Here is a 26,641-nt window from a genome sequence, read left to right on the forward strand (position 1 = left end):
TGTTCTAGGTCATGCACCATTACTGGGTTGAAGGTAACTGCCCAACCAAGTGTGATAAGTGCCACAAAACTGTTAAATGTTACCAGGGCCTGACAGGACTGCATTGTGTTTGGTGTCAGATCACAGTGAGTAACAAATGGAAAACAAATCCCAGCATTCACCCACACTGAAGACTGTGTATATCATACTCTCTGAAAGTCCTACCCTAGAAGGGCTTCCTGAAACTCAGTGTAAGCATAAAACCATGGAAACTTCTTATTTCAGCTTGTTTGCAAAGAGATAGGCTCAGGGTCGGATTTGTCCCCATAGAGTCCAGAATTTTAGAGCTGGTGACAATCTTAAGAGATGATACCATGGTATGGTTTTTAAACTGTGTTCCATGGAGTGCTAGAGGTTCCCAGGAAGGTAATCAGAGGCCATGGCTAGGAGTAAGCAATGAGAATAGGATATTGTTTGGGTAGAACTCAGCTCTCCCTTTGCTCCACAGCCCTGTTTAATAAGGGTTTTCTGGTTTGCTTATTGTAAATTTATTTTAGTTATAAAACCTATGGGCTTAAAACGGTTAGAAAAATGAACAATGAGCTTCAATGATTTAAGTATATAGCGAAGACTCTAAGACCAAAAAAAGTTAAGCAAATTGTCCTTGACCACGTGACTAGATAGAAGTGCAAGTAGGCCGTGTTTTATTTACAACTTGATGCATCTAAAAATTCATCTTACCCTTCTTCCAACATATCGTTGCCTTCCTGTTTCAGTTAAATCGTACATTGGGGTATAAGAGAGACTGATGTAAATGCTAGTCTTGATGGTGTTCACAATTAAGAAAGAAGAGATAAATTGGTCTTTTCTGGGACACTGGAATTTCACCTGGTTTGAATGACTGTCAAATCTAGCTTGAAAAAATTTTTGGAATGAATGCAGTTGTTAGATGGTACTTCTACAGTTATATGTGTAATTTCTGGAAGTTAATTAGAATCACACATTTTCAATAGTAGCTATTTTTGATAATGTAGTACAAAATATTTATGGGGCTGAAGTTTTGTTTTCCAGCATAGAGTGAGTATTCGTGTTACAGGACTAAAGTTTTTACTTTTGTCAGAATAAAACAGTAGGAGGCACTGAATCAGTTAAGCAAATAACTGTCTCTACTGTGCCCCCAAGTGCCCCACCCTCAACCCAGGGCTTAAACAATTCTCTTAAATGCTCTCTCTTTCTCTCTGTCTCTCACACACACACATGCACACACACACACACACACATGCACACTCATACAGAATGATGAGAAAAACAACTGACTTACTTTTCAAAAATACAATTAAGTACTTTCCTTTAAATGAACACATTTTCTGCAATCATTTTCAGCTATTAGTTAAATTATGTTTACATTTGAAATTTTCTCAATTATGAAAGATAGTTTTTTAAAAGTGGTTAGTATAATAAAATGTCTAACGATGATTCAAATTTTACACATGAATTACTCAAACATTGAATTCTCAGTTTTAAGAAGATCATAACTACTTCATTTTTAAAAACATTCATGTACATTTTTAAAAATCAGGGTTTTTTTTTTTTGCTAAGCATTTACAAAAATACGTAGTTTTTGTTTCAGGCCTTGTAGGGGGCTTTCTCTTATTTTTTTCATATAGTGAATATTTCACTGGTTATATCTTAACTTTAACATAAGCTGAGATGAGAGAATATTAGAAATAATTTCTTCTTTGTATCTCCAATTTTTTCCTATTCTTCATAAATTACAAACATTGTCTTAGGTTTATTATTCATATTTTCTTTTTTATTTCTTAAAAAAATCAATATTTTTAAGTGTGTACTCAGTTTGAACCCTCTAAAAACATGCATTGCTGCATTTTCTAATGGAAAAGCTTTCAAAGCTGTTAGAATTTTCTGTATTTGAATCCTCTCATTCTTTCTCTATTTAATCTCCACGAAGTCTGTCTTCTACCCATTCTAGTCATAGGAACCACTGTCCTCAAAGTTACCATTGCTAGTGATCTCTTATTGGTACACAAAGCATCTTAAAATTCTTCCTTTCCTTGTTTTATATTCCATTTTGTTTTTCTCATTCTCTTCCTTTTTGTTTTAATAGTTCTTTTTATCTGGTACTCCAGAATCCACACCTAGCCCTACCACTCACAAGTTATGCATTTTTCTTTGGTCTTGATCCTGATCCTAGCCTTACAAGAAAAGAGGCACTTTCTTTTACAGGAAAAAGGATATCACTTTTCAATAAACTGTACTTTTAAAAATCTAAATATCGTATGTCCCAAATCAGGTAAGACAATATACCCTTAGTATTTTGTTCCTACACTAAATACCATTGAATAGCTGAATGTGATTTTGTTTTGTCATTATGGCAAAGCACAACATAAACAGCAAATGTCTTAAATCCCCAAGTTCAAAATTACTAATAAATCAATCAATTAATCAATCTCAAAGTTCTATTCAGGAAACAAGTCTAACCAGGAATCTCTGATGGAGTTAAGGCAGAGTCAGAAAGAAAAAAAAAAAAAGCTACCCTCTTACTAAGCTCTCTCAGGTCCTGAGACTTCTAGCCATCCTCAGCCTTATTTTCTATAAACCATGAGCTCCAGGGGTCTTATGGGTATTAAGTTCATAAAACACAACTTGTGCAAATTTTTGAAAAGTTATCATATATCCAGGAGACTATATCAGCTTCTCAAAAGTCACTTCAGCCTCTACCCAGTTCTGGATTTTTAATTTTAAGCAATTTTAGGGACACATTTACTTAATTATTGATTTTGTGCCTTGGTTAAACAGGATATATTTACCTCAGAACATTTATGTATTTAGTAGTATTTATAGTTTTCTATTGAGCCATTGCATGAAAATTTCAGCATAAAATTGATCTGCTCTTGACTGATGAGTATCTACTACTACTGCTTGCCTTTAAACAACTGAATGTACTTTCTTTTGCTCTTACACTTTCCAGAAAGTACTATGAACATAACAAAGAGCTTGCAGAAGTTATGGGAGTAATGGGATATGGCACTGCCAGTGCTGGCTTCAGAAAGGCCTATCTGAATGGGTTCCATGAAGAATATATTGTGGAGAGGAACAGAAAGAATGAAGCTTGGCTTTCTTTCAGGGTTTGTCCAAAAGCCATTACTTCCTTTTATATATGACTTTTGGAAATGACTTGACTGTTGTAAGTCAGACAAACCAGATTCTTAAGATCGTCTCCTCACTTACTAGTTGTGCCATCTTGGGCCATTTATGTAACCAGTTCAGACAAATCTCCTAATGTGTCAAATGGAGTTAATGATATCTAAGTTATTAGATTATTATGAGGATTAAAGGGGCAAAAATCTGTGTAGATATGTTTAGGACAAGACCTCATACATATTAAGTGCTTAGTAAGTAACAATTATATTTGTGGGTATTATGAAATACATTTGGGTGCACATAACCAATCCCTGGTTTCCAGAGGGCACTCCATGAAGAACACTTATGTCATTTCTCTCTCACCTGTAGAAGGATGGCTAGTTGCCCGGTCTGAGTCAGAACAGCACCTGCATGCACTCAAAAAAACATCCAGAATCCTGTGGTCCTGAATCTCACTAAATCCTAAGCCCAACTGACTGATTTTCATTCCCAAAGACTATTACTACAACTCTCATTCTATCAGACCTGGTACTGTCATGCTTCCAGTCATTGGAAAAAAAAAGTTAGAAATCAATTTTTTTACTCTTGTCTTTTACCTTTATCTCATGTACACAACCTGTCACTGAGTCTTGTCATTTCCTACTTAAAATATCTCTCTCAGATTTAAGGTTTTGTCTCCACATTTGCAGCCCTAGTGCAAGCTCTTAGCACCTCTTGACTAGATTAGAGTCAAAATCTCTTGGCTCATCTCCCTAACAGAAGGTACTTTTCCTATAATGCAGGCTGCATACCACCTCCAGAAAGATCTTCTGAAAATACTAGTTTGTTATATGCCTTCTTTAGCAATCTATAATAGTTCTGTGATAATAAATGCAGCCCTCAACACCCCTTGCATCAAGTTGGTTTTTAGTTCTTTAGAAATCAGAACCAAACCTAAACATAACTGTATATAATATTCCTCTTCTACACACACCCTCTGCCATAGCTGTGTATTTCTGTTGACAGTCCCTTGGGGAGGCCATGTTTCCCTCATGCCTACTATTTTGTCCATCCCCTTCCCTTGAATGCACCTATCTTAAATTCTAATCATACCTTAGGAAACAAGTTAGGTTACCTGTCTTCCTTGAAATTTTTCTTGACACTAATATATCTTGATTCTGAATAGTTTCTGTACTTATATTCCACATCCAAAGGAAAAACTCAAATGCTCTCCATTGGTTTCACATCACAGGCTAACAGTGTTTGCACTGTTAACTATAGTCCACTCTTGTTGTTTGTTCATGTCACACATTTTTTCCTAATCACCTGAAGTTCTTGACAAAGTACTGAGTGTAGAAAAGTCTTCAGTAAGATCACTGTAATCTCTGATATGCTATTCTTACAGTAGAATATTAAATTTCAAACATATGTCCTATTTAAGTTTTGTTTTATAATATCATCCTGTAATACTCATATCTCCATCAGATATGCAAGTAAGCTTAAACGAATACTTAAGAATCCGTTTTCAAACCCATTTTTGAGTTCATACTTGTGGTTTCTTGATTTACTAGTTGGCCATCTTGAAGATATAAAGTTAGGCTCTTAGAATGAAATTTTCTGTTCATTTGTAAATCTAGCCACTTCAAAATTAAAAATAAGAAAAGCTTAGGAAAGGTCAGTGGAAAACTGCCTTCTGATATTTAGGCAACCAGTGGCTGTGTTTTATATTTCAAACCTCTGTGACAGGCAAAATACTTACCTCAGTTCTCTTTTCTGTCTTGATTACTAACATCCTTAATATCCCACTGCTTATACCCGTTCATTTCTTCTGAAAGTGCTTTTTCTTGACCTTCTTTGTATAATATGTTGTGAATCATTGCTGGTCAAGGTAAGCTCTCACTGGTCAGGCAGGACTCACCAGGATGGGAAGTTGAGGCATTTTATTTAGGCTTGAAAAAAGAACACCTATTTCATAGAAATGAATTACTAACTTTTGCTATGATATAGAGACAATAGTATTTATTAAGATACTAAATTCCTAACAATGTTTAAAGGTTTCCAATGCCATGGAAACATTTCTGCTTCAGTAAATGCCAGTCTTAGGAAGTACCCCAAACTGCAAAATATTAGGGGCCAGTGTAATGGGTAAACCAATAAATATATGCCTCCAAATCAGGCCTTCAAATTTTTCTTTAGAAGAATAGCTTATCTCTCTTCTTATTTTCCTCTAAATTCCTATGAACACTTATTTTCTATTTTTCCTCCTTTTGACTTCTCAGATTCCATTTTCTTCTCTGACCAGCACAGCCACTCTTCTCAACTCCACCCATAGAACTATATGCCGGCACACATGCACACAGACATGCACACACTTTCTTTTTCTTTCTATCTTGAGACAGCTTTTTCTAATAAACGTAGATCTGGCTCTAAATTAGGTGCTACTGGAAGTTGTCATAAACTCTGAAATTATTTCCAAGTGTTTAATTCACTTCCAGGAAAAGCTGGTTGCTATTATATGATTTTCCTACATATGGCACTGAATCCCTTAACATGAATGGGAATTTCTGGATGTATATTTAAAAATGGGCTAAGGATTTCTATGCCTTAGCTTGAAAAAAATACAAAGATAACTGAACAAAAATGTTTTTTTAAATTTTAAATAGTGAACAGTTCATTTTCTCTGGTGCGCTATTGGTTATTTTACTCAAGAGGCAGCATCTTCAATGCTCCAGTTTATTTCTGTTCTTGATGAGGACCTCGGTATTTAGGATTTTGCTGATTTGGTTATAGGTTATCTTTAAAACAATTGTCAGCCTTCAGCATCTTATTTACACTGAGAAGGACTCAGCTGTGTCTTTTTCTTATATTCTTGTCCACGAAATATGATGACAAGTTTAAGCAACTTTTTATTGTTGATAATATTCACTTATTTAATTTTTTTATTTTTAATTTTATGGGTACTTAGTAGGCATATACATTTATGAGGCACATGAGATGTTTTGATACAGGCATGCAATGTGAAATAAGCACATCATGGAGAATGGGGTATCCATCCTTTCAAGCATTTATCCTTTGAGTTACAAACAATCCAATTACCCACTTTAAGTTGTTTTAACATGTACAATTAAATTATTACTGACCGTAGTCACCCTGTCGTGCTATCACATAGTAAGTCTTATTCATTCTTTCAAACTATAAAAAGCTTTTCATTGATGGAAAATGTGCATACAGAAAGGCATTTATATCCAAAGGGCAGAGCCCAATGAATTTTCCCCATGTGAATATTCTGTAAGCAGTACCTGATCAGGAAACAAAATATTACCAGTATCTTAAAGAAAAAAATTTGTAGCTTTTGAATTCTATTGTATAATTTTGTTGATTTTTGCTTTTTAAAATAGACTTTATGATTTAGAGCAATTTTAAGTTCACAGCAAAAATGATATTCACTTTTACACTTTATAGGTGGTCCTGAAAATGATACGCATTTTTCACATTGGCTTTCACATTGTATATTTTTTCCTCAAGTATATCTCCAAGAAATATGATGCATAAACTAAACCTGTCATACAAATTTGATTCATGACTTGTAAAATGATCCGTACTCCTAACATGATGCCCTCGGTTTTAACACTGTTGGCTACAAACAACGTCATAATGTTGATGGTTATGCAAATGTATTTATTAGCTGCCAGATTCTAGTCTTAATACAAGCATAAGGTATTACTGCATATTATCGAATATAGACTTCTTGGTTAGGAGAATTTTCTTGCATTGTGTGACTCTGTTTAACAGATGATAATATGGTTACTAAACTTATAGATCCCACTATGTCTGGGGGAGTGCCTTACGACTGCCTAGACAAAACTCAGGGATCTGGACCACAGTGGCAATCAAACTGGGAAATCCCATACTAGCTTTATTTGGCTCTGCAAAGGCCAGAATTTCATGGGATCAATTGTCAGTACCTATGCTCTGAAACTCCCAAATCCCAATATAGAGTTGCCCCTTCACACACACTCTGGTAAGCTCATCTATTGCATGATTCTATCTGAGTCTTCGATTCTTTCCTTCCATCTGGGAAACTAGCCTAAATGCCCCCACACTATCATTAAATTAGTTTTATTTTTGCCATCCTTTCTTACATCAGTAACCCTCAAATAACTATACAGAGAGCTTAGTCGTCCTTTACCATGTCAGTTACAAATTGTTGGAAACACATGGATGGAGGCGTGGAGGAGGCTGAGGCCTCTGACTGCATCTGTAGTCAGTGTTGGCATAAGACTCAGTATGTCCTGCCCCTATGGCCTTCAGAGTCACATGTTTAGCTTTACACTGTAATGAAGGGTAATATTTCAACACTTTCTTGCTGTAAACACAAACAGATTTTTATGTTGGATCTGTTTTTTGTAGAGGGTTCTTAGAGTCTGTTTTCTCAGTTTTAAGGAAGTTGCCCAAGATTAAAGAGCCAAAGCTCTTTCTCTGTGGCATCCATAGTGCAGCAGAGTCTTAAGATCCATAATCTCTCTTTGGTTTTAGTGCAGTTTTCATAGTACTGGGTTTATTAGTTTCCTAGGGCTGCTGTAACAAAATGTCATATAATAGGTGCCTAAAACAACAAGAATGTATTCACTCATAGCTCTGGAGGCTAGAATTCCAAATGTCAGCAGGTCATCCTCCCTCTGAAGGCTTTCTGGAAGAATCCTTTTCTGCTTCTTCCTAGCTTCTGGTGGTTGCCAGCAATCCCTGGAATTCTTTGTCTTGTAGTGCATCACTCAGATCTCGACCTATGTTATCAGATGGACTTCTCTCTGTGCCGTTGTCTCTCCATCCAGATTCCCCTCTTCTTATAAGGACAGCAGTCATTGTATTAGGGTCCAGCTAAACCAACATCTTAACTTAAATACATCTAGAAAGACCCTATTTCCAATTAAGTTCACATTCAAAGGTCCCAGAAGTTAGGACTTCAGCATATCTTTCGGGGGAAATTGATCCATCCCAACACTTGCTAATCTGTTAACTCTAAATCCAAACATCCATGGCCATGGCACATTCTAAGAAAGTTAGTTACTAGGTCCAATAAATTAATAATACATTTTAAACCAGTCACTAATTTTATTTTGAGGAAACTATACATTTTAATTTGCTCTGAGTATGAGTTTATTTAGTTCTATTGTGCATTCAGCTGCTTCTCTATCTTCAACACTTCTTGCCTCTTGACAAAGACCAGTAGTGCCTAATACGATTAAATCACTTTTTTATAGAGAAGTTTGTATGCCCCTGAGAAGCAGAGCTGCTAATTATGGGTGAACATGTAAAGATGCTTTTATTTCATGTAATGTAACCTAATGGGTATTAATTATAGTACAAGTCACCTTAACTCCAATGCAGGGAGTTAGCATGACAACAGTGTTAGATTCTAGGACCGCAGAAATACCTCTTTGATACTGTTCTATTACTAAAAATAAATCAACACTCATTAGACTCCTATGCTTAGTTGATAATTAACTGCTCACAAAGGTATGTATATTGTGGAAATTAATGCAGCCAAGGCTTAAATGAGGTAGCTTTTGATTCAAAATGGAAAAATAATGTAGCTCTTTTTTGTTTTGAACATGACATGTTATCTTGTTGAAATGTATATTTTTTTCTAAAGTATGAAGAGTTCATATCAAATTAATGCATAGTGCAGGAGGGAGAAATCTCTAGCTGCCCTCAAGCAAGTATTATTTTACCAAATCTGTGTAATTCTTTAAAAAACTACCATCTCAGTTTTAAAACATCACTTTTTAAAACATCATGTTATAACACCTTAATGTAAACTTATGACCAGGTTAATAAAAATATTCGTTTCGGCTCATACATATTAAAAAATAAATAAGACATTGTATGATTATATACTAACTTAACGTTGAGCTGATAAATACAATATACAGATAAATTTTTATAATCATAATCATCTTCTTTTATTTATATCCTGCTCCTACTGAGATGAATCTCTGGTTACATTTACATATTGAATTACAAAGTTAAAACTAATGATGGGATCAATTATGCCCCATACTGAGCTGTGCGCTTTGGAATGACTTTGAGAAAACAGGAGGGTCAAAAAAAAAAAAAGCATACACAGGCACAGTGGTTTCACGATTATGCTATCAGATAAGCAAAGGAAGAACTGTAATGGACAATAATTTGTGTTTGTCAAAGAAATCAGGGTTCTTTGTGCAAAACCTAAAGTACATTTTTAATATAAACATTTCTGAGAATTACAAAATGTATAGAATGGGTCACAGAAGCTGCTAGATGGTTTATTTAAGGTACATATATAAGGACAAATGTATTATGAATTCCTTTATGACTGTTTATTTGTTCTTATAATTTCTTTATTGTACTTTTAATGTGTTTGCTGTATCTCAATTGAAATATAATCTCCCCCATGTTAGGCGTTGTCATGTAGAATTTGATACTATCCCCCTTTCTGTTTTTCTAGCTGCATAATAAATGTGCTTCTCATCTAAAACCTGAATGTGACTGTGGCCCTTTGAAGGACCATATTTTACCACCCACAACAATCTGTCCAGTGGTACTGGTGAGTTTTTCCTTATCATTCTGCTATAACTCAGGGTTGCTGTGACTTATCAGTATCGTATACCATTAAAAGCTTCTAGAGATAATTTTTCATCAATTAAGGTAGAAGTATATAGATCTAAAATACGTTGTTACTCTGAAACAGAACACCTTTGTCCACTGTATTTCCTTTTTCCTTCTGTCAAAATACGCTTTCTAGAACGGTATGCTTGAACTGACGCTGACTCAGGTTTTTTCACTTAGTCATGCTGTACTTACCAGGAATTGTAAAGGCAGAACACTTCAACATTTTATATATTTTATAGATCTAGCTTCCCAGAATAATGAAGTTTTTCTTATGGGCAATTTTGCTGGAGATGCACATTATATATCTGCAAGGTTGAGGGCTCTCATCTAGGTTAGAGGCTACCTAAAATGATGACACATCCATGAAGAAAGTTATGCACTGCTATTAGCTGTTTTTTTCAAAAAAATTTTTATTGAACAATAAATTTAACTACCTGCAAAATAATTACTTAATTCAATAAATATAGAAGTGAAAATGCATGAGTAAAGTAACTATGAAAAGAACGAACCTTGGTAGGAAGAGAAGCAGATATTCAAATAATATTCATATTCAAAACCCAAATTGCTTCGAAAATTAAAGTTATTTTAAAAAACAAACTATTTTATATCCATGATGCCCTTCTCATTTTGAAAAACAACATGGAAATTAAATGGCTGGAACTTCCATTTGATATAATAAAATTATAACAACTAAGAAATGTTAGAAAAATACTTTTCTAAAGGTCAACCTAGAAATTAATCATATTACTCATTTTGTACCACTTATGATTCATTTTGTAATTATCTGTAAAATACTGGTTGTATTTTAAATGCCTTTATTTCACAAAATTATTAAAAATGCTTCATTTTCTCAAACTACAAAAATAGAGGAAAATAAAATACCTCCATATTGCTGAGTATAGCAATAACTAATTCTAAATTTCCTTTCTTCATGTAAGGTTTATTAGACATCGTATGGTAAATAAGATTAATTAAATAAAATGAGAGTCATGTAAAAATACTTTACATTTTAGGTTAATTTAAATGTTGTTTTTATTCATTTAAGTGTCTTGAAGACTTCTAGAATTTTTGTATTATTTGTATTCTTATTTTAAAATACAGCAATTTGACTGGTTTAGATGCATTTTTGATCTCAGATTTTAACTCTAAGATGAGATCTGTGATTTCTTCCTACTATCCATCTGTCTGTGCAAGACCCCACTCAATTCAGTGAGCCTGGGGTCTGCCTCTTTGGCCCACTTATGTCAACCTCTAGTTATATAAATTCAAACATAAGGTGTATTCTTTTTATTATGCTATCACTTCTTTTTTTGAGAGAATCAAATGTAAAGAGCATGTGTTACGTGAATTTTCTTGTCTTTGAACAATCTTGAAAAACCTTTCATTGCTATTTTTAGACAATTTTTATTCTGAAGATTTATCTCTAATCATTAAATATCCCCACAGTTTTAATAATGATTTGTATCTCGGCATTTGCTGTTTACCATTTTTGTGGTACTGTCTACTCTGAAGTGTGTGATGACTATTGAGCATTTCATCCTTCCAAAATGTCTACCTTTCATTGACTTCCATTATACCTCACTCCTGGTCCTTTCTCTGTTTCTCTGGATACTTGCTTTCAGTATCTTTCCTGGGTTCACAATGTCGACACGCCCATGTCGGTGCATCCCTGGATTCTACCCTCCTATGTCATGGCGTTCCTCTCTTAGTATTCTTCTCGATAAGATCTTGTTTATTCAGTTGATTGCATTACCATGTTAATTTATATTCAGCTCATGCTCCTAAATTCCAAACCTAGAACTGCCACCTGCAGGAACCATATTATTTTAAGTGCAACATACCCAATATATTATTATTTACTACTACAATAATTATAGCTCTTTTGATTGAGCATATATACTATCCCAGAGACTATGCTAAAATATTATTTAATTTATTCAGCAAATATTCATTGCATGCTTAGTATGTGCTAAACAGTATTATAGTTAGGAAAGAAAACATTAAAAGCAAAGACAAATCTTTGCTTTTATGGAGTTTGCATTCCAGTAGGGGTAATGTAGACAATAAACAATAAAAATAAATAAATTATTTAGTACCTGGTTGTACTAAAATACACAAACAGAGTAGAATGTTGATTCCTAAAGATATGAAGAGGGGAGGAGTGGGGAGATGTTGGTCAAAGAGTACAAAGTTGCAGTTATGTAAGGTGAATAAGTGTAGAAATCCAATGTACAGTATGATGACTATAGCTAATATTGTGTAACATGGCTGGGCATGGTGGCTCATGCCTGTAATCCCTGCATTTTGGGAAGTCGAGGTGGGTGGATCACTTGAGGTCAGGAGTTCAAGACCAGCCTGGCCAACATGGTGAAACCCCATCTCAGCTAAAAATACAAAAGATTAGCCGTACGTGGTGGCAGGCACCTGTAATCCCAGCTACTGAGAAGGCTGAGGCAAGGGAATCGCTTGAACCCAGGAGGCGAAGGTTGCAGTGAGCCAAGATTGCATCACTGCACTCCAGCCTGAGTGACAGAGTGAGACACTGTCTCAAAAAAAAAATGTGTGTGTGCGTATGTATATATATATATATATATATAGTATAACATACTGAAAATCTGCCAAGAGACTAGGTGCTCTTAACACAGATACACACACACACACATGCACACACACAAGGGTAACTATATGAGGAGATGGATATGTTAATTTGCTTGACTATAATAATCATTTCACTATGAATATTTACGCTATTGAAAACAAAATAACAACAAATTTGTTTATAGATCAAATTGGCATTTATTCATGAATTAGGACAGCCTCAATTCTGCAGAGTAGAAGGAGAGCTCCCACTAGACATAAAACAGGGGGTTTTGTAAGGTGGGAACAAGAAAACACAATAATACAAAACAAAAGCTGATTGTTTAACATCATGTTACTTCAGGTTACTCTTTGGGTAAAGAGTTAAAGCAGAGGTTACATCCTTATTATACCAAGTCAGGTAGACTTGAATTTCACATTTTTAGAAACAACTGATGTGTTCTGGGATCAGTTTGCTTCCTTAAAATTTCAGCTTGATTATGTGACACTTTAGTACAAGTTGTTTGTACTAAAGTTTGGTTTACATTTTGGTTTGGTCTGGTCTTTTGGGGCCTCCCATAGGAGCTCAGTCCAAAACAATGGACTTTGATAATTTCTGTTTAACAATATCAAAACATTAATTGTACAGTAATCATATGCCTTAAATATATACAATAAATAAGTACTGGTTTTGTTTTCAATGTAAAGGGAAAAATTAAAGCAGAGAAAGAGGAAATGCTGGGGCTGCAGTGATAAAAGAGGCAGTCAAGATATTCACTGAAGAGACAGTTGAGTGGAGTTGAGTGATTTGAGGGAGTCACCCCTGTGGCTATCTGGGGACAGAACTTCACCAACAGATTCTGAGGCAGTAGACACTTGACAGATCTCAAAGGCATTGGGGGGATTAGTGGCTGAGTGTATAGGAGTCTATAGGAGGAAAAATACACTCCTGAGTGTATAGGAGGGAAAATAGAAGTTCAAAGATATAATACGATTTTTATATTGGGTGGGACAATTTAGGCCATTGTAAAATCTTTAGCCTTTACTCTGAATAAAATAGGAAGCCATTAGAGGATTCTGACCAGAACCAGAAATTATCTGACTAATATTTTAAAAGGAACAATCTGTGCTGTGTTGAAGGGGAAACAATGGCAAAAAGATATAATACTTCTATTTTCTCAAAGAAATAGAAACCTGGGTCATTAGCTAGAGTGAGGATGGTGCAAGATGTGTAAGAAGCCTGTGTCGTCTAGGAAAGTGGGAACAAAATTGATCAAAGCAACAGTGTGCTACCTCTAGTTAATAATCATCCATTTAGTATATAATTCCAGTCAGCTTGGATGAATATATTTCTCTACTCACATTCAGTCATATTTATCTAGTTACATTCCAGCTTTATGAATGGAATAGGCATAGCCCAGTCTTCATGTGACTGTGTCTTTTGGCAAATGTGATGTACAGAGAGGGCAGCCAGAGAGTTGAGAATATATGTGAAGGAGTAATTGTAAGGCTTAATCATGGAATTTAAGCTGGAAATGAGGGAAGTAAGGACATTAAATATGAGGTACAGTAATAGATTTTAGAAACAGTACATTGTAAATTACAGTGAAGTCAAAGGTTGATGGAATCAAGGTTAATGGTGTCAGGTTGAGAGTGAGTGAGGTAGGAATTGAGATTATGAAAGGGTATGGTTATAAGTAACACAATATATGAATTCATTTTGTTTTCACAGTGACAGCATAAGATAAATATTATAATTGTTCCCATTTTCCATATGAGGAAACTGAGAAACAAGGAGGTTAAGTAAATTTCCCAGTGTCCCATGAGTAGTACATGGCAATTTAGAAGTGGAGCCCAAGTGGTTATCACTCCAGAGCTGTGCCCTGAGATTTTCTCCAAATCCCAATAGAGAGATTTTATCTGTTGTATCTCAGCTACTGAAACCTTCACACCCCAACTTTCCCAAACTAGAAACCTAAGTAGCATTTTTGATTTCTCATCTGGAATATAAGATTCCTCATTCTATTCTAATGTTCTTAATCCTGTCTCTTTACTTCAGCCCAACTGTGACTCTCTTGTATACCAGCCTCACAAATTTTATTCTAGGATTGTCCCAGTAGCATTCTTGTGAACTACCTCCTTTCTGTACACCCCAACCTGCTTCCTGGGTCAACTTTCAAAAAATGCAAATATCGTAAGTCTCTCTCACTCATAAAATATTTTTGGTGATTCCCTATTTGAATCCCAAACACTCTATTACAGTAAACAGGGGTCTTTAACTGGATCAACCTACTCATTCTCTCATATAGTACCTTATGCACTAGAAATCAAGGATAATTGAACTGCTTGTAATTCTTTAAGTACACCTGTTCTCTCAAGCCTTTGGGGTCTCGTATGTGTTAATACATCAATCTAAATCACTTTGCTTTAAAATTTTGCCCACCTTGCTAAGTCAGAATTAAAAGGTTACTTTCTCGTCATGGAATAAAAATATTGACAATTGTACACATTAGCTATTTAAATGATCATACTTCAAACAAATTAATGAAACTGTTCTGCCCACAAAATTGCTTAATCTGCTCCGGCTGATAGGCTCTGAGCCTTTTCAGTCTGTGAACTTCCAGTAACTTTCCAGGAATAATTTCACACTGCATGACCTGTAGCCCTTCATTTAAAGCAAATCGTTAGTCCTCACGTATATCATGTTGTTTTGTTTTTTATTACGTAATACCAGTTTCCTCTTTAAGAAATTGTATGCCCCAGTTTCTTGTGCTAATCTTCTCTAAGAGGAGCAGATGAGGTTCAGACTCAGTTAATACAAAGTGGATATTGATATTATCTCTATCACATTATAGAAAATATTAGAGGAATTAAGATGCCTAGTTTTATTTTTTCCTTAGTCCTTGACTCTGTAGTTAGGAATTGGTTATTGAATGACCTCTATAAATACAGCGTGCATCCTTAATTTCTGGTTGAAGCTCACATAGCCTTGTATCTTAATGACATACCACAAGGTCAAGATCCATAGCCATTGTCTTCTCATATTTTAGAACACCTTCTCCAGGGTCATTAAAAAAAATTTGTACCACCCTTCTCGGCCTTCCCATTCCTCCCCAACAGTTGTTATAAGCTGCAGGTTAATGATTCAGTAGATATATGCTCACCATTTCCAGAGATTAGCAAGGTAAGCATCTCCTCTGCACTGATGAAATGCTTTTTATAAGCATGCACTATAAATGGCTTTCACAGATAATTGGCCTTGATAATGGCTATTGCCATAAAAATGGGTTAAAATCAACTACTCTAAAATTAAAATCATTATCATATGATTTTTTCATTCAAATAAAAATTAAACAATGATTCCCTACATCTGATATAATTAGTTTTCTGAGGTTGCAATTGGTGTCTAGTATCTTTTGAAAGTACTATCAAAAACCTATATTACTTAAAATTTATTTAATGTGGGATTTAGTCAAGATTTTTCCATGACTGTGTTTAGGTACTTAGAATGCTTTTTTTTTTTTAAAAAAAAAAAAAAAAAGTTCTGGTAACAATTATAGCTATAGTTCATTTACTGCCATATTGAAGAGAGGTCAGAAACTGTTTACAAAGGTAGATTTCCTTAAATCCTCCCCTTATTGTACTTCCAAAAAAATGTAGGATGAATCCCAACTCATTGAGACTCATGATAAGCTGCTTAATTTATAAAAGGCCATTAACCCTTCCCAACTGATTGTCAAAACAGATGTTCTGCCTTTAACAGAATCTATTAAAAAATGTATTCTTGGTTCTTGCTGCAGATAACACACTGAAATCTCAGCTGGCCAATCCAAAACAAAGTGACGTTGCAAATAAATTTTAATAATCTCGTATGGAATATGGCCTAATGAGGCCACATGCAAGCCACCCACTCTTCTATGTTCTAATTTACCCCTAACTCAAGACAGATGTAGTCTATGTTGTTTTAGCCCTTCGCAGTTTCACGTAAATTAAATTGGGCTTCAACAATTATGTCATCAGCCTGCATTGAAAGGGATTTTTTAAAATTAATCATATAAAACTCCCTATTTTAACAAAAAAAGATATGTTGGAAATGTCCTTCATTACCTGACAAAAGTTCTTCTCAGTTCTGTTTATCATGATGTTATCTCTTAGACTTCATGTGTCATTACCATCATGGTTTTTTTTTGTATTTAAGCTTAGAATTAAATTTATACTAACATTGAACTATGATGTTGGAATGCATGTTATTTATTTGTATGTGCTATTATATAACTTTATTCTATTCTTAAATTTCTCTTCTGTTTCTCTGTAATGGCTTAAGTTCATACTTTTGAAATTATTTTGGGTTGTACGTAAATTTGTGAGGTCACAGAAATCGATGAAATAGGCCTATAGAATCCCTTTGATTTTAGCGTAATCTCATATAGGAGACTACAAATCTGATCAATTTATCTAGAATTTTATTTTAGTTTTGCATTCATTCTAAGTTTTATATAATTTTTATGATGAGGTGAAGTGGCTCTTTAAGAGTGCACATATTTATGTAATTATTTTTCAGTTTTGGAGGGGCTTTTATTCAATTAATTCTGCCACCATCAACAAAAGAAGACTTGAGATATCTCATGAGAAAATCACATTTTAAACTTTGAAGAGTAAAATCAGCAGATTATCACAAAAATCATTTCTGTTGTATTCACCTCCATAATTTAGTTTTGTTTTCTGTATGTACACATTTTGTGTTATAATTTAAAAACAATATTCTTTATTTTAATTTAACTTTTAGGTTCAAGGGTGCATGTACAGGTTTCCTATATAGGTAAACTTTTGTCATGGGGGCTTGTTGTACAGATTATTTCATCACCCAGGTACTAAGCCTACTACGCATTACTTATGTTTCCTCATCCTCTTCCTCCTCCCACCCTCCGCCCTCTGTCGTTGTTGCCCTCTATCTGTCCATGTGTTCTTATCATCAAGCTCTCACTTATAAGTGAGAACATGTGGTATTTGGTTTTCTGTTCCTACATTGGTTTCCTAAGGAAAATGGCCTCTAGCTCCATCCACGTTCTTGCCAAGAACACGATCAATCTTGAAGAGCAAGGTTCTTAATTCTCTAATAAAGGGGTTAATTACCTAGCCATTTTTTACATGTCAATATCAATATTTTATGTTGATAAATTGGAATTATGAATGACATAGTGTTAATATGCTGATTATTTAAAGTTGAAGTTGTATGATACATAAGTAACCATTGTTTTATACGCATTGTTATTTTTATTTCTTAAAGGTACCTTTAATATCATTGCATTATTTTTATACACAATATCTGCAGTGCTAGCTTCCTATTGTTTATTCTTCCTCTCTTTCCTCTTTTCTTCCTGCCTTCTTTCCTTCCTTCTTTCTTTTCTTCCCATTAATTTTTACTAAAGACACTGGAGCTAAAAATCCAGATAAGAGCAGTTCTCTTCTCTCCTGCAATTCAGAGTAAATTAGATGAAGCATCCAAAGAGGTTAAATATTATGGTGTGATAAATACTCACTTACAGGGGCTCTAGAGGTGGGAATCTTAATCCATCCCAAGGGTAAACAGTAAATTAAACTTCTTCTTAAAGAAAGATGCCTGAGCATAAATAGGTATTTTGAAGGAAAATGTAAAGTGATGTTTATATAAATAGTCTCAGTGACAAGGGAGTACATAGTGTGATCATGAAACTCCAAAATATTTTTCAAAGGGTATGTGTAAGGGTGAGGCTGGAGAGGGAGAAAATACAAGGTCCAAGCTAATGGCTTCCTGGCCTGTCTTGTCAAGGAGATTGGCTTTATCCAATATAAATATGAGCTTAAATGATTAACTTCGTGTTGTAGAAAGACAGCTTTGCTAGCAATGTGGTGTAAAGTAAATGTAAAGCAGGGAGCAGAAGAGATATGAGAGTATCAGCGGGAGATTGCAATGTGAATAGTCAAGAGACACCAACAGAGAGAGAAAATCAGGCAACCGGGAGATAAGACTGCAGCAGAGAGTAGAATATTAGGATTTGATGTGATTTCAAAATAGATTATTTTCAGATGATAGTAAGATCCAATATGCAGCCATGAATCTGGGTGGCTCAACTGATGTTCAGGGGAAGTTCATTAGATGTTAGAAAGTAGGGAACTCTGAGAATGGTTTATTGGATATTATCCTTAAAACAACCCAGGATAGTTGCAGTCTTAAAAATAGTTATTACTTGACAGTAATGAATAAGGGTAAAGAGGAGAACTATTAGATTTCATGAACCTCAAGTGTAAAGAGATTCTACTTTGGAGCCGGACAAATGGTAATTTTGATGGAAGGCCAAGAGATTGCCCTTAAAACTATAGCACTTGTAAGGGTTGAGAGAGCGAGCTGCCTCTTTTCAGAAGTGTTATTAGCAAAAGTGGCAAACATTTAGAGAGGAAAAGGATAATTTGTTTTTTTGCACACTGGTTCCAGAGAGCCCAGTGAAAAGTTTTAGAAAAGAGGAGAAGTGTGGAAGATTTATGAGAGAGAGAAAGGAAGGGAGGAAAGAAGGAAGGAAGGAAGGAAGGAAGGAAGGAAGGAAGGAAGGAAGGAAGGAAGGAAGGAAAGAAGGAAGGCAGGCAGGCAGCAAAGAAGGCAGGAAGGCAGGAAGGAAGGAGGGAGGAGAGGGGAGGGGAGGGGAGCAGGAAGGAGGGAAGGAAGGAAGGAAGGAAGGGAAAAGAAAAGAAAGAAGAGAAGGAAAGAAAAGAAAGAAGAGAAAGAAAGAAAAGAGAATAATGATAGCCAGAAAGTGTAGAAGACTGGAGTCCAGAGTTCTAACATGAACTCCTGATCTGTGGGCAAGTCGTTTCCATCCAGTAGTTTCAAAATGGTGACAAATGACTTGTATGTGAAATATAAAAAGAATTGATATACATCAATAATAAACAATTCAGTTGAAAAGGGCAAGAGACCTAAACAGGCATTTGAACTAAGTCTATTTATAAACCACCTATAAACATATGACTATGCACTCATCATCATTACTTATCAGGAAAATTGATATTAAGTATCAGGAGATAACACTAGACACTGAAGAGAATGATACAAGCACATTAAAAAGCCTAAGCTTTGTTAAGATGCAGCCAAATTGTTCATCCATTGCAGGTGAGAGAGTAAATTGGTTCAGTCACCTTAGAACTCTGGCAGTATACCATTTGCATTTTAATCCTGGGTTTTTCACTAGTTTTGTGATATGAAGCAAGCTAGTAACATTTTGTCGCTCTGTATTCCATTTGTAAATAAAATCAAATGGGTTAATTCATGAAAATTGCTTACAACTATGCATAGCTGATGATGAGTGCTAAGATGATATCATCTAATATTACTATTATAAGTGTTATGCTGTAATTTGAAAAGTGAATTTTAACATTTTATCATACCATAACTATGTACTCATACAAAATTTTAAAACAATAAAGAAAAAGAATTTAAACATTTAAAAACCTGTGATACAGTTATACAAGAAGAATCATAATTAATATGTAAATAGGAACACTATTAAAATTACCTTCCTGATTTTTAGGTTTTTTTCACCTTTTTAAAGTTAACCTGACTATACCATGTGGCATTATATTTTAACACTTAACTTGATATCATTAAATGTTTATGTATTTCCATATACTATGGGACATCACTATTAATGCCTGCATAGTCTCATTAAGTAAAGATGTCATATTTTAGTTGAAACTGTTTTTGTCTAGCATCTTTTCAATTCCTTATTTTGTTATTATAAGTAACATGATAGTAAACATCTTTATGAAGAATGGTTTCTTCTGGCTGTTCTCTACTCAGAAGTGCAAAGGATCATTTTTCCCATACTGTGTTATTTTGTCCTACAAATGAGTCAGCTTTTACAGTTGTGTAATTCTTTCTGTACTATAACCCCATTCCTAATGAAGAAAATAATGATTAAATATTTCCTAAAACAGAACATTTGTCTTAGAATAGAAAATTATTTAAAATTTTAAAATCATTTTTAGATGATTCTTTATCTCACTTTTGAACTTAACCATATTATTACTATCCATTAGCAGGAAATGATAGGATGTGAAACAATGAATATGTTCAGCACCATAGCCCTTTAGACCAGTTATGGTGTGTTCTTCCTGGAATACACTCTCTTGTTATAATATCTGATGAACCTTTAAGAATACAGTTAATACAATGAGAACACATGGGCACAGGGAAGGGAACATCACACACCAGGGCCTGTCGAGGGGTAGGGGGTTAGGGGAGGGAGAACATTAGGACAAATACCTAAATGCATGTGGGGCTTGAAACCTAAATGATGGGTTGATGGGTGCAGCAAACCACCATGGCACATGTATACCTGTGTAACAAACCTGCACATTCTGCGCATGTATCCCAGAACTTTAAAGTAAAATTTAAAAAACAAGAATAGAGTTAATAAAAATACCATCCAGATAAATTATGAAGCTTGTTAGTTCACAGAAAGGACAACAAAACTATTTGAAAAAATGTATATTAGGCCGGGTGCGGTGGCTCACGCTTGTCATCCCAGCACTTTGGGAGGCCAAGGCGGGCGGATCACGAGGTCAGGAGATCGAGACCACGGTGAAACCCCGTCTCTACTAAAAATACAAAAAATTAGCCGGGCGTGGTGGCGGGCGCTTGTAGTCCCAGCTACTCGGAGAGGCTGAGAATGGCGTTGAACCCGGGAGGCGGAGCTTGCAGTGAGCCGAGATCGCCCCACTGCACTCCAGCCTGGGTGACAGAGCGAGATTCTGACTCAAAAAAAAAAAGAAAAAATGTATATTTAAAAAATATTCTTTAGTTTTAAAATTAATTAATCCTGTTTTACTCTTATAAACAATTTTTTAAATCGTATTTATTAAAATTATAAATACAAAAAATTATAAATTTTATTCTTTATCGATACATAATATTTGTACATATTTATGGGGTGCATGTAATATTTTGTTACATGCATAAAATGTGTAATGATCAGGTCAGGGTATTTAGGGTATACATCACCTTGAGTATTTTATTATTTCTTTATGTTGGGAAGTCCTCTCTTCTAGCTATTTTGAAACATACAATGTGTGAAACTATTGTCATCCTACTCTACTATTGAACATTAAAATTTATTTCTTCTATCTAACCACGTGTTTGTATCCATTAACCAACCTCTCTTTATCCCCCTACTCCACAAACATGCAAACTCTTCCCATCCTCTGATAACCATCATTCTACTCTCTACCTGCATGTAATTAACTTTTTAACTCCCACATATGAATGAGAACATGTAATATTAATCTTTCTGTGCTTGGCTTATTTCACCTATCATAGTGACCTCCAGTTCCATCCATGTTGCTGAAACTTAAAATGGTCCCAGTTCTGCATCTCTTTTTTCTTCACTGTAACTCTGAAAACTTGGCTAAGTTGTGATGTTGCTGAAGCAGCAATCTACGTATCTCTACCTATAACACCCTCAGAAAACCATATGTCATATTAACTTCTCCTCTTCTTCCGATCTTGCTTGCTCTTCCACAATTTTAAGAATTCTACTAAATTATGCATTGTAAATATGGTGATTAAGTCTTAAATAGCATAGAGTGTGTTAAATCTTTCCTTAGAGCATGTGTTTAAGTCATTATTTCTCAGCAATGTCAGAAAGTTTGTTAGGAAGTAGAAGTATGGTTGGTGTGTGTCTCTTTCTCACAGCTCCAGTAGTGTGGAAACTTTCTGTATATTTTTTCATCTGACTTTTATCAGCAAGAGTTAATAATGACAATCCCAATGCTACACATCAGCTAATTCAAGGAGGGTGGGAGATATTTAAATCTTCTGTGATTCTGAAATTTGAATTTTGAATTCTCTGTAATATTATTCCTAGGCTAGTTACAAAACTTCCAGAAATGCAGAGTCTGGTTGGGAGGTGTGAACGTATAACTAACCAAGGATGTGTCTTACTGCACTGAGCTTCAGCTTTTATTTCACATCATTATGGCTGTTTCACCCTTCTTTTAAATTTACCTCTTTAACCTTTAAGCAAAGTTACTGAAGTCATCTATTTTCTTGAAATCCTATGTCATCTACCAAAGGTTTGTACCTATGCAACGTTCTTTTTTGTTGAAAGAGCAGGGATAAAGCACATTGTCAGCTCTCAATAAATGTTTCATCAGTGTCATTACTTAATATTCATTTAATTAATATTCATTATAGATCAATTCATAATTGTCATCATAGTAATGATAGGCAAAAAGAAACCTCATTTTTCCATATTTTGGAAATCTAACTCAGACTCAATTTCATGGTATTATTCATAAAGGATAGCTGCCTTTTATTTATTTAATTTTTTAAATGTGTAGGATTACATTCTCACTATTCAAATTCTGATGAGGAACACATTAAGAACTAGGGTGCTGTAATATTTGTAAAATATGTCTACATCCATTTTGGTTTAAAATATTCTTCATGTACATGTATTTTAAAGAGACATAGCATGTACATGTATTTCTTCATGTACATATATTTTAAAGAATACATGTATTCTTCATGTACATACATTTTAAAGAGACATAGCATAAGAAAACTGGAAGGGACCCAGCCTCACTAAGTGATTTCATCATCTTACCCTTGGGAGGTTAAACAACCATTTATCTGTTACATTGTCTCAGATTGGCTTTGTTGCTTTCTGACAAACTATCTTTATATTGAACTAGTTTATATTATGTGGAATATGTTTAATCATAAACAGGGTCTAGTCTAAAAGAAAAAGTTCAGTGTTACGGACAATTGTTTTTGTTTCTACCTAAATGCATAAGGTAGAGTTGTATACTTAAAGGGATTTTTTAAACAGGGATATGTATATATATCCTATGTATATACCATATATATAGGATATGTGTGTGTATATATATATCCTATATATAAATATATATACTGTATATATATATCCTATATATATATATATATATATCCTGTATGTATAACTGTACCCAGGGTAAGCAATAATAATTTTTTTCAAAAAACAACCTTGTGCCACATTGGGTTTGCCATGATTTACGGAAAAGCCAAAACAAAAGCCCGATAAGACATGAATTGGAAGTTCAGCTAAGGAGAAATCTGATGAAAATCTTTTATTTTAGTATATGAACAATTGGGAAGTTAATATATTCAGGATGCAGTGTCCTGTGGATTGACTCTTGACACACAAGAGTTCACAGTCAAGAAGATTAATTAGGCCATGATGCCTATGATTAATTTAAAATGTCAATTTTCTTCGCTGACCTCAAACCTGGAAAAAAAACAAAATTTAAATATCCAAAAACCTATTATAGGTAGAAATGTTCTAAAACTTTAAGTTCAGATCATAGGTGTCTATATAAGATCTAGAAGGTACATTGAAATTGCTTTGAAATATATAGTCCCACAAATCAAAAATAATAATGAAGTCATAAAAATTCTTTAAAAATTGTATTTACATGATTTTGATTGCTTTTTTGCATTTTTTGTTTTCTTCACTTTATCTTTAGTTACCATAATAATTTTACATATTTATAGGATGCAGAATGATATTTTGATGCATGTATGAAATATGCAGTGATTAAATCAGAGTAATTAGTATAACCATCACCTAAAACATCTATCATTTCTTTGTATTGGAAATATTCATAATTCTCCATTCTAGCTTTTTGAACATAATACAATAAATTATTGTTAGCTCTATTCACACTATAGTGCTATAGAACATAACTTATGTATTATATCTAGCTGTAATTTTGTATCAGTTAACCAACTTCTCTCTTTGCCTTTCTCATCCCTAACTTCTCAGCCTCTGAAAACCACAATTCTACTCTTTTCTTCCATGAGGTCAATTTTTTAGCTCCCATATATAAGTGAGAATGTGGTATTGATATTTCTGTGCTTGACTAATTTAACATAATGCCCTTCAGGTTCATCCATGTTGCAAAAAATGACAATGTCTCATTTCTTTTTATGGTTGAATAGTATTCCATTGTGTATATATACCATAATTATTTTATCCACTCATCTATTGATGGACATTTAGGTTGATATCACATCTTGGCTATTGTGAATAGCGCTATTATAAACATGGGGGTGAAGATGTCACTTTGATACACAAATTTCCTTTCCTTTGTCTAAATACTCAGTGATAGGATTGCTGGATTATATGATATTTCTATTTTTAGTTTTTTGAGGAACCTCCATACTGTTTTTCTTAATAGTTATACTAACTAACATTCCTTCCAACAATGTATGAATTCCCTTTCCTCTGCATCCTAGCCAGTATTTCTTATTTTTTGTCTTTTTGATAGTAGCCATTCTAACTGGGATGAGATGATATCTTATTGTGGTTTTGATTTGCATTTCCCTGATGATTATTGACACTGAACATTTTTTATATACTTTTTGGCCATTTGTATTTCTTCTTTTGAGAAATGTCTTTCAGATTCTTTCCACCTCTTAATGGGATTATTACTATTATTGTTATTGCTGTTAAGTTGTTTGAGATCCTTGTATATTCTAGGTAAAAGGCCCTTGTCAGATAAATAGTTTGTAGAAATTTTCTCCCAATCTACAGATTGTCTCTTCACTCTGTGATTGTTTTCTTCACTGAGCAAAAGCTTTTTAAAAGTTTCCTATAGTCTTGTTTGTCCGTTTTTTTTTTTTTGGTACCTGTGCCTTTGCAACCTTATCCATAAAAATCTTTGCTCAGACCAGAGTCCCAAAGAAATCCCCCTCTGTTTTTTTCTAGTAGTTTTATAGTTTTGGGTCTTACATTTAAGTTGTTAATACATTTTGTGTCAATTTTTGGATCTGGTGAAAGATGGGAATCTGGTTTTATTCCTCTGCATATGAATATCCAGTTTTCTCAACACCATTTATTATAGAGGGTGTCTTTTCCCCAGTGTAAAATACATAGATTTGTTTCAGGGTTCTCTATTCTGGTCTATTTGTCTATGTGTCAGTTTTTATAGCCATGCTATGCTGTTTTGGTTACTATTGCTTTGTGATATACTTGGAAGTTACATAGTGTGATTCCTCCCTTTGCTCAGTGTTACTTTGACTACTTGTATTTGTTTGTGGTTCAATACAAATTTTAGGATTTTTCCCTATTTATTTGAAGAAAAATGTAATTGCAATTTTTAATAGGGATTACATTGAACCTATAAATTGCTTTGGGTTGTATGGTCATTTTGACAATATTAACTCTTCTAATCCATGAGCATGGCATGTCTTTTGATTTTTATGTCCTCTTCAATTTTTTTCATCAGTGTTTTGCAGTTTTAATTGTAGAGATTATTCACCTCCTTGGTTAAATTTATTCCTAAGTATTTTATTATTTTATTTAAGCTATTATAAATGGGATTGCCTTCTCCAGTTCCTTTTCAGCTAGCTTGTTTTTGGTAAATAGGAATGCTGCTGATTTTTTTGTATGTTAATTTTTATATCCTGCAACTTTATTAAACTCATTTATTAGTCATAAGAGTTTTTGGTGAAGTCTTTAGGTTTTTCTATATGTAAGATTATCTCCTGAAGGGAGCACTAAACATGGAAAGGAAAAACCAGTACCAGGCACTGCAAAAACATGCCAAATTGTAAAGACCATTGAGGCTAGGAAGAAACTGCATCAACTAATGAGCAAAATAACCAACTAACATCATAATGACAGGATCAGATTCACACATAACAATATTAACTTTAAATGTAAATGGGCTAAATTCTCCAATTAAAAGACACAGACTGGCAAACTGGATAAGGAGTCGGGACCCATCAGTGTGCTGTATTCAGGAAACCCACCTCACATGCAGAGACACACATAGACTCAAAATAAAGGGATGGAGGAAGATCTATCAAGCAAATGGAAAACAAAAAAAGGCAGGGGTTGCAATCCTAGTCTCTGATAAAATAGACTTTAAACCAACAAAGATCAAAAGACACAAAGAAGGCCATTACATAATGGTAAAGGGATCAATTCAACAAGAAGAGCTAACTATCTTAAATATATATGCACCCAACACAGGAGCAGCCAGATTCATAAACCAAGTCCTGAGTGACCTACAAAGGGACTTAAACTCCCACACAATAATAATGGGAGATTTTAACACCCCACTGTCAACATTAGACAGATCAACGAGACAGAGAGTTAACAAGGATATCCAGGAATTGAACTCAGCTCTGCACAAAGTGGACCTAATAGACATCTAGAGAACTCTCCACCCCAAATCAACAGAATATACATTTTTTTCAGCACCGCACCACACC

At 34.4% G+C, this 26,641-nt stretch overlaps 1 protein-coding gene across 13 annotated transcripts in view; it reads left to right on the forward strand.

Moving 5' to 3' along the window:
- The window catches only part of DGKB (diacylglycerol kinase beta), a 799,436-nt gene that overhangs the window by 274,034 nt on the left and 498,761 nt on the right, over window positions 1-26,641 (forward strand). For all 13 annotated transcript variants that reach the window (XM_055272542.2, XM_055272541.1, XM_055272544.1 and 10 more), the window contains 2 exons: window positions 9-125; window positions 9,608-9,706. In XM_055272542.2, the coding sequence (XP_055128517.1) occupies window positions 9-125; window positions 9,608-9,706 (216 nt within the window). The remainder of the gene's footprint in view (window positions 1-8; window positions 126-9,607; window positions 9,707-26,641) is intronic.

The sequence above is a fragment of the Symphalangus syndactylus genome, chromosome 3 (assembly GCF_028878055.3).
Source record: "Symphalangus syndactylus isolate Jambi chromosome 3, NHGRI_mSymSyn1-v2.1_pri, whole genome shotgun sequence".
Classification (NCBI taxonomy): domain Eukaryota; kingdom Metazoa; phylum Chordata; class Mammalia; order Primates; family Hylobatidae; genus Symphalangus; species Symphalangus syndactylus.